Source organism: Protobothrops mucrosquamatus, unplaced genomic scaffold (assembly GCF_001527695.2).
Source record: "Protobothrops mucrosquamatus isolate PMUCROS unplaced genomic scaffold, P.Mucros_1.0 scaffold1924, whole genome shotgun sequence".
Classification (NCBI taxonomy): domain Eukaryota; kingdom Metazoa; phylum Chordata; class Lepidosauria; order Squamata; family Viperidae; genus Protobothrops; species Protobothrops mucrosquamatus.
Window position 1 is genome coordinate 21,578 of NW_015388045.1, and position 12,428 is coordinate 34,005.

The following is a 12,428-nucleotide window of genomic DNA, read 5'->3' on the forward strand; positions in this document are numbered from 1 at the left end:
TTTTTTTTATTATTATTACTAACCTTGTTGATTTGCGAGAGAGGAAGTGGAGAGGGGAATAAAGATTAATCATCTCTTCCACCGGGTTGTTTCCTTATGGCAATCTTCCAACCTTGCCAAGCTGGCTTTTGAAGAAGTTTAAAGGTGGTTCACGAAACACATTTGAACAAAAAAAATATTCCTAGCAAGAATTTTCCCTGAGGTATACACATTTCTGAGCAATGGAGATAAAAACTGCTGAACCATTTAAAAGCTGCTTTGTGTTTGTAATACGCCTGAATTTGTGAACCTCAGGAAGGTTGGTTTTTTTGTTTTTTTAGTTTATTAGTTTTTTTTACTTATTTCCCTTGCTGAGATTTTTCTCCTGGTGAAATTTTTAAAAGAAAAGAAAAGAAACGCGACGAAATCCTGCTGACTTTGTGTCTGGAAACACCTCTCTCTCTGTTGCCTCGAGGTCCATAACTTTCTGAGCTTGAGAAAAGTTGAATTTCTTTTCGGAATGACTTGTCATTCATCTATATTGGAGAGGGAAGACTTTTAAAGGTTTTTCCATCGCATATAAACTCTTGAAAGGGGAGCATAATTTCTGTCAGACTTCTAGAAAAAAACTAGAATCGGGCCAGATAGCTAGAATATGGTTTGTTGGTTTGTTTGTTTGTTTATATCCTGTCTTCATTATTTTTGCAAATCACTTGAGGTGGAGGAGGGGGGAACGTATCTACACACCTTCCTCCTTCTATTTTCCCCACAACAAGAAGCCTGTGAGGTGGGTTGGGCTGGGAGAAACTGGCCCAAAGTCGCTCAGCTGGTTTCAATGGCTAAGGCAGGTGGGACTAGAACTCACCGTCTCCTAGTGACTGGCCCAAAGTCACCCAGCCACTTTCATGTCTAAGGTGGGAGTAGAATTCACCATCTCCTAGTAGTGACTGGCCCAAAGTCACCCAGCCACTTTCATGTCTAAGGTGGGACTAGAATTCACCGTCTCCTAGTGGTGATTGGCTCACAGTCACCCAGCCATTTTCATGTCTAAGGTGGGACTAGAATCCACCGTCTCCTAGTGGTGATTGGCCCAAAGTCACCAGCCATTTTCATGTCTAAGATGGAACCAGAATTCACCATCTCCTAGTAGCGACTGGCCCAAAGTCACCCAGCCACTTTCATGTCTAAGGTGGGACCAGAATTCACCATCTCCTAGAGGTGACTGGCTCACAGTCACCCAGCCATTTTCACGTCTAAGGTGGGACTAGAATTCACCGTCTCCTAGTGGTGATTGGCCCAAAGTCACCCAGCTGGCTTTCATAGGTAAGGCAGGACATGACCTCCCAGTCTCCTGGTGATTCGGGACTAGAACTCACAGTCTCCTAGTGATTGGCCCAAAGTCACCCAACTAGTTTTCATTTCTAAAATGGGACTAGAACTCACAGTCTCCTGGTGATTGGCCCAAAGTCACCCAGCCGGCTTTCATTTCTAAGATGGGACTAGAACTCACAGACTCCCGCTTTCTAGCCTGGTGCCGTAACCACTAGTTAAGTGATTAAGTGGCTAATTACTCCTGGGGAGATCCGGATTCAACTCTCCCATTTGATTTTAAGACTGCTGGAAGACTTTGCTCCAGCTATTTTCTCTTAATCTAATTTATCTTACAGGGAGGTGATGGGTGATAAAATGAAGGCAGAGCCCTGGTCTGAGTTTTCCTTCAGTTTCTAGAGGAAGATCACAGTACAAAGACAGTAAACAATACAGGGAGTCCTCAACTTACAATCCCTTGTTTAGTGACCGTTCAAAGTTACAACGGCATGGAAGATAGTGACTTATGACCAGTTCTCGCACGTAAAACCATTGCGGCATCCCCACAGTCATGTGATCAAAATTTGGGTTCTTGGCAACCGGCCTATGTATTTATGACAGTTGCGGCATCCTGGCGTCCCATGATCAACATTTGGGACCTTCCAAAGCGGCTTCCGACTAGCAAAATCAGTGGATTAACAACGCAGTGATTCCCTTCCCAGCTGTGGCAAACAGGGTCATAAAACCAGGTGCCACTCTCTTAACAACAAAAATTCTCATCCCGATTGCGGTCGTACGTTGAGGACTACCTGTATACCAGCCAATCATACATCCCACCATATGTTTGTCCTTTCTGCTAATCCATGGAAACCTCATTTGCATGTCCAGTAAACATGTCCCAAGATTACCTAAGGACGAAATGCATGTATGGATGATGGGGATAGGGGCGAGTGGGTGGGTGTGGATGTGATTTTAAGCTTTGTGTTCAGTTTGTCCTCATTTGGGATTAAGGAGAAAGGGATGAAGTTTAATTCGTCTCCCCCAAATCGTGTTGATTTTTCTCATTTCTTGTGTGTCCTGCTCAGGAAAGAAGAACGGAGATGTGGACCGGAACTTTGATACACTGGATTTACCGAAGCGATCTGAATCAGCAAAAGGTAATTTCAAAGCCCAGCAAAGACTAAAGTGGGGGTCCTTAAGGACTGCTGCAGAAGAGGAGAAGATGGGAGGGTCACCATAACCGATTCTATGCTTGCAAAAAAAGGGAAGTTTACCTGGAAACAGGACAACCCACAAAAAAAGAGAGGACCGCATAATTAGATTGAGCGGCAAGGAGAAAGAAACAAAAGTGGCTTTTGAAGGCAGCCTTGTTTTCACCAGAGCAGTTAAAGCAGTCAAAATGCTTTAGTTCTACCTTCTCTTTGATTAAGAAGTCCTTGGATGTCTTCTGAGCTCACCTTAGGGAGTTGTTCCTGCCTACAGGGAAAAAAAACCTAGGAATATGACACCGGTTGAATTTATATGCATCTTTTGCATATGTCTGAATTTGGGGGAAAGTTGAAGCCAGGGAGAAATTATTATTATTTTTGAAAGATAGTCTTGAAAAGAAGCAAGTAAATATATGTAGGAGAGTGGTTGGTTTGCCGGATTGTAGCGAGGAAGTGAATCCCCAGGAGGGATGGAGGAGTAAGAGGCAACTCAGCCCTGATGTTATGTGTGAGAGAAAGTGGGTGAAGACAGCGTCTCTTTAAGAGTTCCTGGAGTATATTTTAGAGGCAGAGAGTTGAGCGTTTAGCCCGGCAAGATTCTGCCTGTAGGTGTGACACAATAAAGAACTCAACGTTGGAAGAATCACCACGTGTCATTCTTGGTTTTGGTCCGGACGCATGGTGACTGAGGAATCCTGGGAGTTGAAGTCCACACAAGGGTGGCTGAAGAATTCTGGGAATTGAAGTCCGCATGCGATGGGATGGAATATAGTGAGGAGGGGGCTTCCCAGGAGGGAGGGGCTGCATTCCAGAGGACTAAGAGGCGAACTCAGTTCAGATAATAAGTGTGAGAGAAAGAGAAGAGGACAGGTCCTCCCTAATAGTTCCCGGAGTATATTGTAGATGCAGATAACTGAGTGTTCAGTTTGGCATGATGTTGTCAATAGGTGTGGGGAAAAAATAAAAATAACTCAACCTGGAAGAATCCCAGTGTGTCGCTTTTGGTTTTGAGCCTGGCGGTTGGTTCCAGGATATATTTCGGACGTTTCTTCAATTTCTAATTGCTTTTCCTTCCGTTTAAAAGTCTGTGTGCTTTCCTTAATTTATAATGGGTTTGGGTGGATTTGTCCCTCAAATAAGCAAGACTGAAATAACAGTTACTGATATATTCATGGCAAGGCCCACTCGGTGGCATGGTGTTTTAATTCTTTTCGGATGAGATTAATTGCCAGCTCAGGGCGAGCTTCATTGTCAAGACTGAAAACCGTCTAAATGATGAAATGGATTTGGTTTGAGTGATATCGTGGCATGCTGTGCGTATGTGTTGGAAACCAACCATTGTATATTAATCTTTTTTTCCACATTAAGGTGTACTTTAGGCAGGACATTTTTCAACCAATAGAAATAATAGAGGTAATCGTTCAAGAATCTCTTGTGGAAAGGTCAAAATGAACAACGAAGGATTGTGCATTGTATCTGCTGGCTAGTTAAGATCTGTAACAGAGGCTTTTCTGGTGTCCTTCAAAAATGGTGAAGCTCTGGAGCATAGGTAGTCCTCGACTTATGACCACAGTTGAGCCCAAAACTTCTGTTGTTAAGTGAGTCATTTGGAACTGAAACTGCATTCCAGGGATCAGCTGTGGTGGATTGTAGTCTGGATTCCCAGGAGGAAGGGGCTGCATTCCAGAAGTCCAAGAGACAGCACAGCTTAGATCGGGGTAGGCAACCTTGGCTCTTTTGTGACTTGTGGACTTCAACTCCCAGAATTCCTCAGTCAAGCACGCTAGCTGAGGAATTCTGGGAGTTGAAGTCCACAAGTCATAAAAGGGCCAAGTTTGAAGACCCCTGCTTTACAGCTTCACACCAGAATGTCCATAGCATTTCATCCTGCTTGCCCCTATCTTCTGTCTCCTGCTTTCTCCATCTTGGAGGCGACTGCTCTGACAATCTCTTGACATTTGGCCCATTAGCTGGATCTCTCCGAAGGGATCAAATTTGAAGGCAGATTCCATCTCAAAGTTCCAGAGCACGGGTGTCAAACCGCTGTCCCGCGGGCTGGATGCGTCATCCCAAAACTGCACCCACCCCATTGCTGGCAATGGGGAAAAAGTCACGATACGCCGCGACACGTCACGTGACGTTGCGAGTTTGACACTCCTGTTCCAGAGGAATTAGGGATTGGAAGCCTCTGCAGATCAAGCAAGGGCTTGCCCCAAATTGCTCCTTGTGTGTCTAGCATTGTGGTAGAGCTGCCCCCATTACTAGGCTGTTCACGTCACACTAGGTGCTGGCGAATATACAATCAGAAAGATATGTTAATCCATTTTGCAGGAAAGCTTTGTTCCTGAAGCTTAAAACCTGTCAGGATCCTTTTCACAAAACATGCATACAGAAAGGAGGTTGAGTCGAATTGATCTAATATTGATTATAACCTTGGGGAGTTAAAAGCAGTACGTCTACTTTTATTTTATTTCGCCTTCGTTCGGAAAAGTTAAATTATTCTCCACGAGGCTTTAATCGCGGTGGCATTTTGAATAATGTAGCAGCGCTACAGTTCTGTTTAAACAGTTTAAAGGACATTTTGTTCCTGGTGTTGAAGCTGAAGCAACACCCCCACCCCCCACCCCAACAAAATGAATTTTGGAAGTTGAATAGTTGGAAAACATGAAGGCAAAGAAGAAGAAGAAAAAATCTTCATTTCTGCCTCTGCTTTTCTGGCCATTTCACAAGTTGTTGTGTCCTGTTCATGAAAGAGAATACAGGAAGTTCTTGACTTACAACTACAATTGGGCTGGAACGTTGGCCATTAAGGGATGTGGTTGTTAAAGCAAATCATTCCTTTGAAGGGTTTCTGGTGAAGGATCCAAGGCTTTGGAGACACACATGAGGACACAATTCATGTATGGAAGAGAAGGTCCAGGATTCTGTCTTGGCCTCAACAAGGCACGTCTCTGTCCTGTAGCTGTCCAAGGTTCTGAAAACCCAACCTGCCTGTCCCTATTGAAGCCCAAGTATCTTGGTGCTCAAAGTCAAGTTGGATTTGAATTTGACATAACTGGGTCACATCATTGGTCTGAAGTGCTGAGATTCATTTTACGCCCTGCTAGAAAGAAGTCCTCCTGGCATTTCTTTCCAACATAGAACAGTGGTCCTTCCTTCCAAGTGCCACTCTCGTTTTCTGTCCAAGTGTTCAGTTACTTTCTTTCAAGAAAGTGCCAGTCCCTCCCTTATGCCAGTCTTATGATTTTTGTTGTATGATCTGTTTGTTTGTTGTTTTCCTTTCTTCCTCTGTTTTTTCCTTCCTCCCTTCCTCTCTCCCTTTCATTCTCTTTCTTTCTTCCTTTCTTTCTTTTCCTTTCTTCCTTCCTTCCTTTCTTCCTCTTTCTTTTCCATCCTTCCTTTCTCTCTTTTCCTTCCTTTCTCCCTCTCTCCCTTTCTTTCTCTTTCCCTTTCTTCCTTCCTTCCTTTCTTCCTTCCTTCCTTCCTTCCTTTGTCTTTTCCTTCCTCCCTTTCTCTCTCTCTCCCTCTCTCTCCCTTTCTTTCTTTCTTTCTTTCTTTCTTCCTTCCTTCCTTCCTTCCCTTCTGTCTTTTCCTTCCTCCCTCGCGCTCTCCTTCATTATCTGTCCATTTCTTCCTTCCTTCCTTCCTTTCTCTCTCTGTCTTTTCCTTCCTTCCTTCCTTCCTCTCTCCCTTTCATTCTCTGTCCATTTCTTCCTTCCTTCCTTCCTTCCTTCCTTCCTTCCTTCCTTCCTTCCTTCCTTCCTTCCTTCCTTCCTTCCAGCAAGTCCTCCTCCCTTGTCCCAATCTTGAATTTTTTTTCCCTTTCTTCCTTCCCTCTCAGTCTTCTTTTTTTTTTTATAACCAGAGCCAGTTATTTTCTTTCCCTACTTCTCCGTTCCTTCTTCCCTGTCAGCACTTAGACTGAGGCTGCTTATTCAGGCCCAGGCTGCCGTGAAGTGCCTTCCTCTCTTTAGAAACGGATCTGCCAAAATAATAAAATCTCCTCTCGGAGGATCAAGGATGCTCCTGTCATGGCAGAGTCTGACAGCCAAGCCAGCTTTTTTTTCCTCCAAGAGGGATGACAGGACTTACAAAAAGACCTGGTGATGGATCCAGGTGGGTGCCAGTGCCAGTCAGACTTGAGGCAACGAGAACTGCTAGAAAAACAAACATGATCATCAGAACGCGGACCGAAGAGAGTATCCATTCCCATCCTTTTGCATAGAGGAATTTTTGTGAACAGAACACACACTTTGGCCAGGGGCGTTTTTGCTGACCAGAAGGGGACAGGGGCCAGCACTTTGAGGTAAGACAGGTCAAGAAACAGACTTTGGAAGGACAACAGGAACGGCACTTTTGAGCCCAAAATTTCTGTTGCTAAGCGAGACAGTTGTTAAATGTGCTTTGCCCTGTTTTACGGCCTTTCTCACATGGTTATTAAGTGAATTGCTGCAGTTGTTGAGTTAGTCACGTGGCTGTTGAGTGTGTCTGGCTTCTCCCCTGACTTTGCTAGATCAGTGAAGATGATCACGTGACCCCAGGACACCGCAACCGTCATAAAGATGAAGCATCTGAGTTTTGATCATGTGACCATGGGGATGCTGCAGTGGTCATAAGTGCCGTTGAAATTTCAGACGGTCACTAAACAAACTGTTGTGTTTGGAAGACAACCTGCGTTGTTCTAAGATACATGAACAGTATTGTAACATCCTATCCAAGTGTCTTCCTGTCCCATCCTAGATGAAACTACATCAAGGCAGGATTATCTTGAGGTTCCTTCTCACTCTTTCTTCTATCTCTGGATGGTTTCATCTCTTCTCCAAGTTCCCTCCTTCATGGTTCTTTCATATCTTCTCCAAGGTCATCTCTGAATTCTGCATTCTTTTACATTTTACATTCACTCGGATTTAAGCGGCCGCTCGTCAACCAGTAGACTTGGTGGGTCATTCTTACTCTGAAGACCCCTTTAAACGCTAGCCCAAATCTTAACTCTGAAGACCTAGATGGCCCCCCCACCGACTTGAAGTAAGTTTCTTTTTGTGTTCAAGGTTGAGAATTCCCACCCGGGCTGCTTAGAGTTTCATACTTCTCTGGTTTCGCTTAAGTACATTGTTCATCATAATCCTGTACGATGCTTATAATATACAAAGGACTCATAATCCCTTATCCATCTTGCCTTCTGTCGGTAGAACTTCATTATTTGAAATAGAAAAGCAGTCTCCCTCTTCTTTTTTTGCAGATCTTTCACGGGCTAAACATATTTTACCTCCCCGTTCACTACATTACAGATTTCTCTTCTTTATTTGTCTCAAAAAAACAAGCTTATCCCTTTCAGCATCAGCTGAAGCACATTGGTTTATAATTCCACTGAGAGATCCTTTTGGGTGGGGTGGACACGACTTGGATAGGAAATTGTAATTCTTCCTGACTATTCAAGCGTTCACAAACATCATTCCCCCCCCCCAAATTCTGGGATGCAAATTCCCCAGGAATGGTTGATTACCCTACCTAATATGAGTTAAGAAGCACAAGCTGAGAATATACGTGTGGGGGCAGTAATTTTATAGGCATCTAGTACATCGTACAACCGCGCGGAAAGGCTAGAATGTGAAAAAAATAAATAATTTTTTTTTGAAAGGGCTGAAATCTCATGAGATTGCTAAATCTGGTTTGAGAAGCTCTCACTTTTCAGATGACTTCAGCATCCTGGTCTGAAGGTTTTACAAAATCTCATGGGGGGGAGGGAGGAATGGTCTATCTAGGGTTTCTTAAAAAGATATCTACTTTAAAAAAAAAAAAAAGACGTTTAATTTAATGTTGTACTCCTGACCCCTTAATTAAAAGAGAACTTAATTGGTTCCAGGCATAGGGAATGGGGAATTATAAGTAGACTTGAGGAAAATAGCAATAGGAAAGAGCAACGGGGAAAAAATAGGAAGCTTTTATTTTTCAAAGCACCACAAGGAAGACAAGAAACAATGGATGGAAACTGATCAAAGAGAGAAGCAACCTGGAATTCAAGAGAAACTTCCTGACAGTGAGAACAGTTAATCAGTGGAACAACCTGCCTCCAGAAGATGTCAGTGCTCCAATACTGGAAGTTTTTAAGAAGAGATTGGACAGCCACTTGTCTGGAATGGTATAGGGTCTCTTGCTTGAGCAGGGGATTGGACTACATGACCTCCAAGGTCCCTTCCAACTCTGTTATTCTATTCTGTTCCATTCCATTCCATTCCATAATCTTTTCTATTCCGTATTTCTATTCTGTTCTGTTCTATAATATCAACAATCCTTCTAAAGTCTCTGATTGAGGTGTGTTCAGTATCCCTTAGGCTTCGTTAAGCTATCTAGGGTAGATTAAATAGAACATGAATCTGTGCTCAGCCCACCCTTGAAAAGGACGACTGCATGATGGATTAGGACAGATTATGTGTCGTGGAGTCATTGTCAACTCTTAGTGACAGCATAGATAAATGTTCTTTATGACAATCTGCCCCTATCAGTATTTGATGATGGTGGGGGTCCTCCCATCGCCACCGTAATTAAGTCCCTTTACTTTGCTCTGCTTGTCCTCTTCTCTTTCTTTCTACCTTTTTCAACATTATGGACTTCTCCAGGGAGCTGGATCTTCAACTTGATGGATGCTTTATTGGCGTTAAACGGTTTTCCTGCTAAATCTTCAAAGATGTTCCTTTTCCTGCCCTTTGGAAATTATTTCAACATTAAGTGCCGCAGCTCTGCGCAATGCTAGAAGTCTCTCAAAAACAGAATTGCAAGTCTTTCTGTGTATCTCTGTGTTATTGAAACTTATAAACAAGAAGATCAAAACTAATGCAAACTAATTTAATGGAAGGGGAGGGGAAGGAGAGAGGAAGGAGAGAGGGAGGGAGGGAAGGAAGGAAAGAAGGAAGGAAGGAAAAAAGGGAGGAAGGAGAGAAGGGGAGAGAGGGAGGGAAGAAGAATGGAAGGAAGGAAGAAAATGCAAGGGAAGGAAGGAAGGAAGGAAGGAAGGAAGGAAGGATGGAAGGAAGGAAGGAATGAGAGATAAGGGGAGAGAGAGGGAGGGAAGAAGAATGAAAGGAAGGAAGAAAAAAGTGCAAGAAAAGAAAAAAAAGTTGGAGGAAAAATAGAAAAGAAAGAAATATAAAGAAATGGCTTCCGATATTCTTTACAGCAGTTGTAAGTACAAATACATTTTAACCTCCCTCTCTTTAAAGTTACATCCTATTACTCTTCTTTCTCTTATCTATCCTGTCTAATCATCAAAAACATACAGTAAATCAAAGGTCCCTTTTATGTCATTCTTATGCAAAAAGCCCAGGTGTATTGCAGATCCTTTCTTGGTGGTGGTGGGGGGAATTGGCTATCTGGGTAGAATATATTTATTCATAGAGAGAGGCCAACCAGGTGGTTATTAGCTTAACACTGGGGATTTACAAACACCAATCACCAGAACATCTGACCTTCCTTTCTTGTTTGATAAATAAAACTAGAATTGGGATTTCTTGTTTTTTCTCTGATAATAAAAAAAATGATCTTACGTGCACATACACTGTTGGGAGCGGGCTTCATATGCTTGCCAGCTCTGGTTGTGTTTATTCTCACTGTGGCTGTACGACAGTTGTCTTGTGTCCTTTCCCTTTAAAAGGCTGGGGAGAAGCAGAACCCCTGAAGAGGCCAAATGAGACTTAGACCCATTTCAAGGAGAGACATGTCCCTCTACCAAATAGCTAGGCTGGGGGTAGGCAACCTTGGCACTTTTATGACTCGTGGACTTCAACTCCCAGAATTCCTGAGCCAGCATGACTCAGCTTGGAAACCTCTCCCCTTCCCCTCAGCGTGGCTGGCTCGGGAATTCTGGGAGTTGAAGTCCACGAGTCATAAAAAAGTCAAGGTTGCCTACCGCTGAGCTAGGCCACCCCTTGGGGACCACTGGCCTTGAAAAAGGTCCCGCTGTGTAACTTTTGTGCTGTTCCAGAAAGACGGCAGCATCAACAGAGTGATCGCTCCATTCTTTCAACCTGAATGATAAGGTTTTAAGGATTGGCTCATAGAGGGGGTTATGTCGTGTCAAAAGAATCAAGACCCTTCGTAAACTGGCAGCATGGAAGATTTACTCAAGCCTATACTCAAGAATCTAGTCAACTAGCAGTCAACTTGGCATTAGATAAGGGGCAACGGAATTCAAGGAGGTTTCTTATGGTAACGCAAGGATTCTAAACTGATGACGCGTTTAACTCCACCCTCCAGCTCTGCCTACTCTTCTCCTACAGGTTGTTTGATTAAGGGTAAAATAGAACTATTGTTATTTCTGGAACTTTTTTTTTTTGAGGTGGGTAGTAGATTAGTAGAAGATCCCCCCTCCTTCCCATCTATGCCTAGGTTCCTTTTACTATTTCTTCTCCTTCTCTTTCTCTTTCTCTTTCTCTTATTATTATTATTATTATCATCATCATCATCATCATCATCATCATCATCATCATCATTTTATTATTGTTGTTGTTGTTGTTATTATTATTATTATTACTACTACTACTATTGATCATTGCACAGTCAGCCAGATGTTCAGACTGGATTTGGCATTTTTGTCTACCTATCGAGTCCTCACCAAGGACCTGGGATAGGCGGATGTGGGATGTTTGATGGTATTACAGATCTCGTCGCAGGATGGAAGCAGTTCCTACTAAGGCCGCCTTTTGCAATTGACTAATGACAAATTTGTCAGTGCCAATGGTGTTCAAGTGGTGCTCCAGTTGTTTTGGGATTGCACCCAAGGTGCCTATTACTATTGGTACCACCCTTGCTTGCCTTTGCCACAGTCGTTCTATTTCTATTTGTAGGTCTTTGTATTTTGTTATCTTCTCCAGTTCTTTCTCATCTATTCTGCTTATTATTGTTGTTGTTATTATTATTACTATATGTTTTCACTTTTAGTGTCCTATGCTTTAATATTTGTAATGTTTGGGTTGTTTCATTCTGTTATTTATGGCATGGCAAACCGCCAAGAGTTGTGGTTTAAACAAACCCTTAATCGTGTGTGACTGTCCAGGACTGAGTGTCCAGGTTTTAAGGATTTGTTTATAGATAAGAGGTATAGATATGGGATGAAGAGATTGTTGGTCGTGTTTTAAGAGAAGGCAATAAGTTATTAACATTGTCTAGGCTTGTGGTGACAATGGAGAAAAGTCCATTCCGGCCATTTGCAGATTTTATGAATTTGCATCTGGTGACACTTCATAAAATGAGGATAGGGAAAAAGTGAAACACACAGTCGTAAAAGAAAAGGCAGGCACCGCGATGTACATTTTAACATTGCAAACACGCGTCCACTCCACAAAAGGAGCAGAAAGGTCATTTGTAAGCAGGAGGGGGTGCCTGGGCAGTATTGGCACAAAGGAGGAGGCCCCGTTTCACAAAAATAGGCCTGGTTTTGGCTGGCCCAGCATATTTTTTGCTGACGTGGAGGGCCCGGTCCTTCTAAAACAGCTGAGGCAGGAGAATTTCTTTCCCCTGGCACCTGGCCAGAGAACTGGACTACCTAGGCAGGAGAAACAGTTGAAAAGTCTGGAGGAGGCATAGACTCAGTTCCCTGTGGAAAATCTGGGTGGAGACCTTCAGGATTCTTCTGGAGTCACCCTAAAATGAGTTTCATATCATCCTAAGGACCATAAGTATCATTGGTGCTTCCAAGAAGGACCTTGATTTCTACTCCTTTCCCCTGTTCAAGAGTTCCCAGGCACGCAATGTGTCTAACCTCGAACCAAGAAGCAGATCCTGGTTGATAGTCCTTGAAGGAACTTCTCTAACCTTGAGTCAAGAAGCTGATCCTGCTTCATAGTTCTTGAAGGAACTTCTCTAACCTTGAGTCAAGAAGCGGATCCTGCTTCCCTTCCAACTTCTCTTCTCTTCTCTTCTCTTCTCTTCTCTTCTCTT

The 12,428-nt window shown here is 43.2% G+C and overlaps 1 protein-coding gene across 1 annotated transcript in view; it reads left to right on the forward strand.

Annotated features, from left to right (window-relative positions):
• Positions 1-12,428, forward strand: part of ARVCF (ARVCF delta catenin family member) — a 50,387-nt gene that overhangs the window by 19,023 nt on the left and 18,936 nt on the right. Inside the window, exon 4 of the mRNA XM_015823590.1 lies at positions 2,373-2,444. Within this exon, the coding sequence (XP_015679076.1) occupies positions 2,373-2,444 (72 nt within the window). The remainder of the gene's footprint in view (positions 1-2,372; positions 2,445-12,428) is intronic.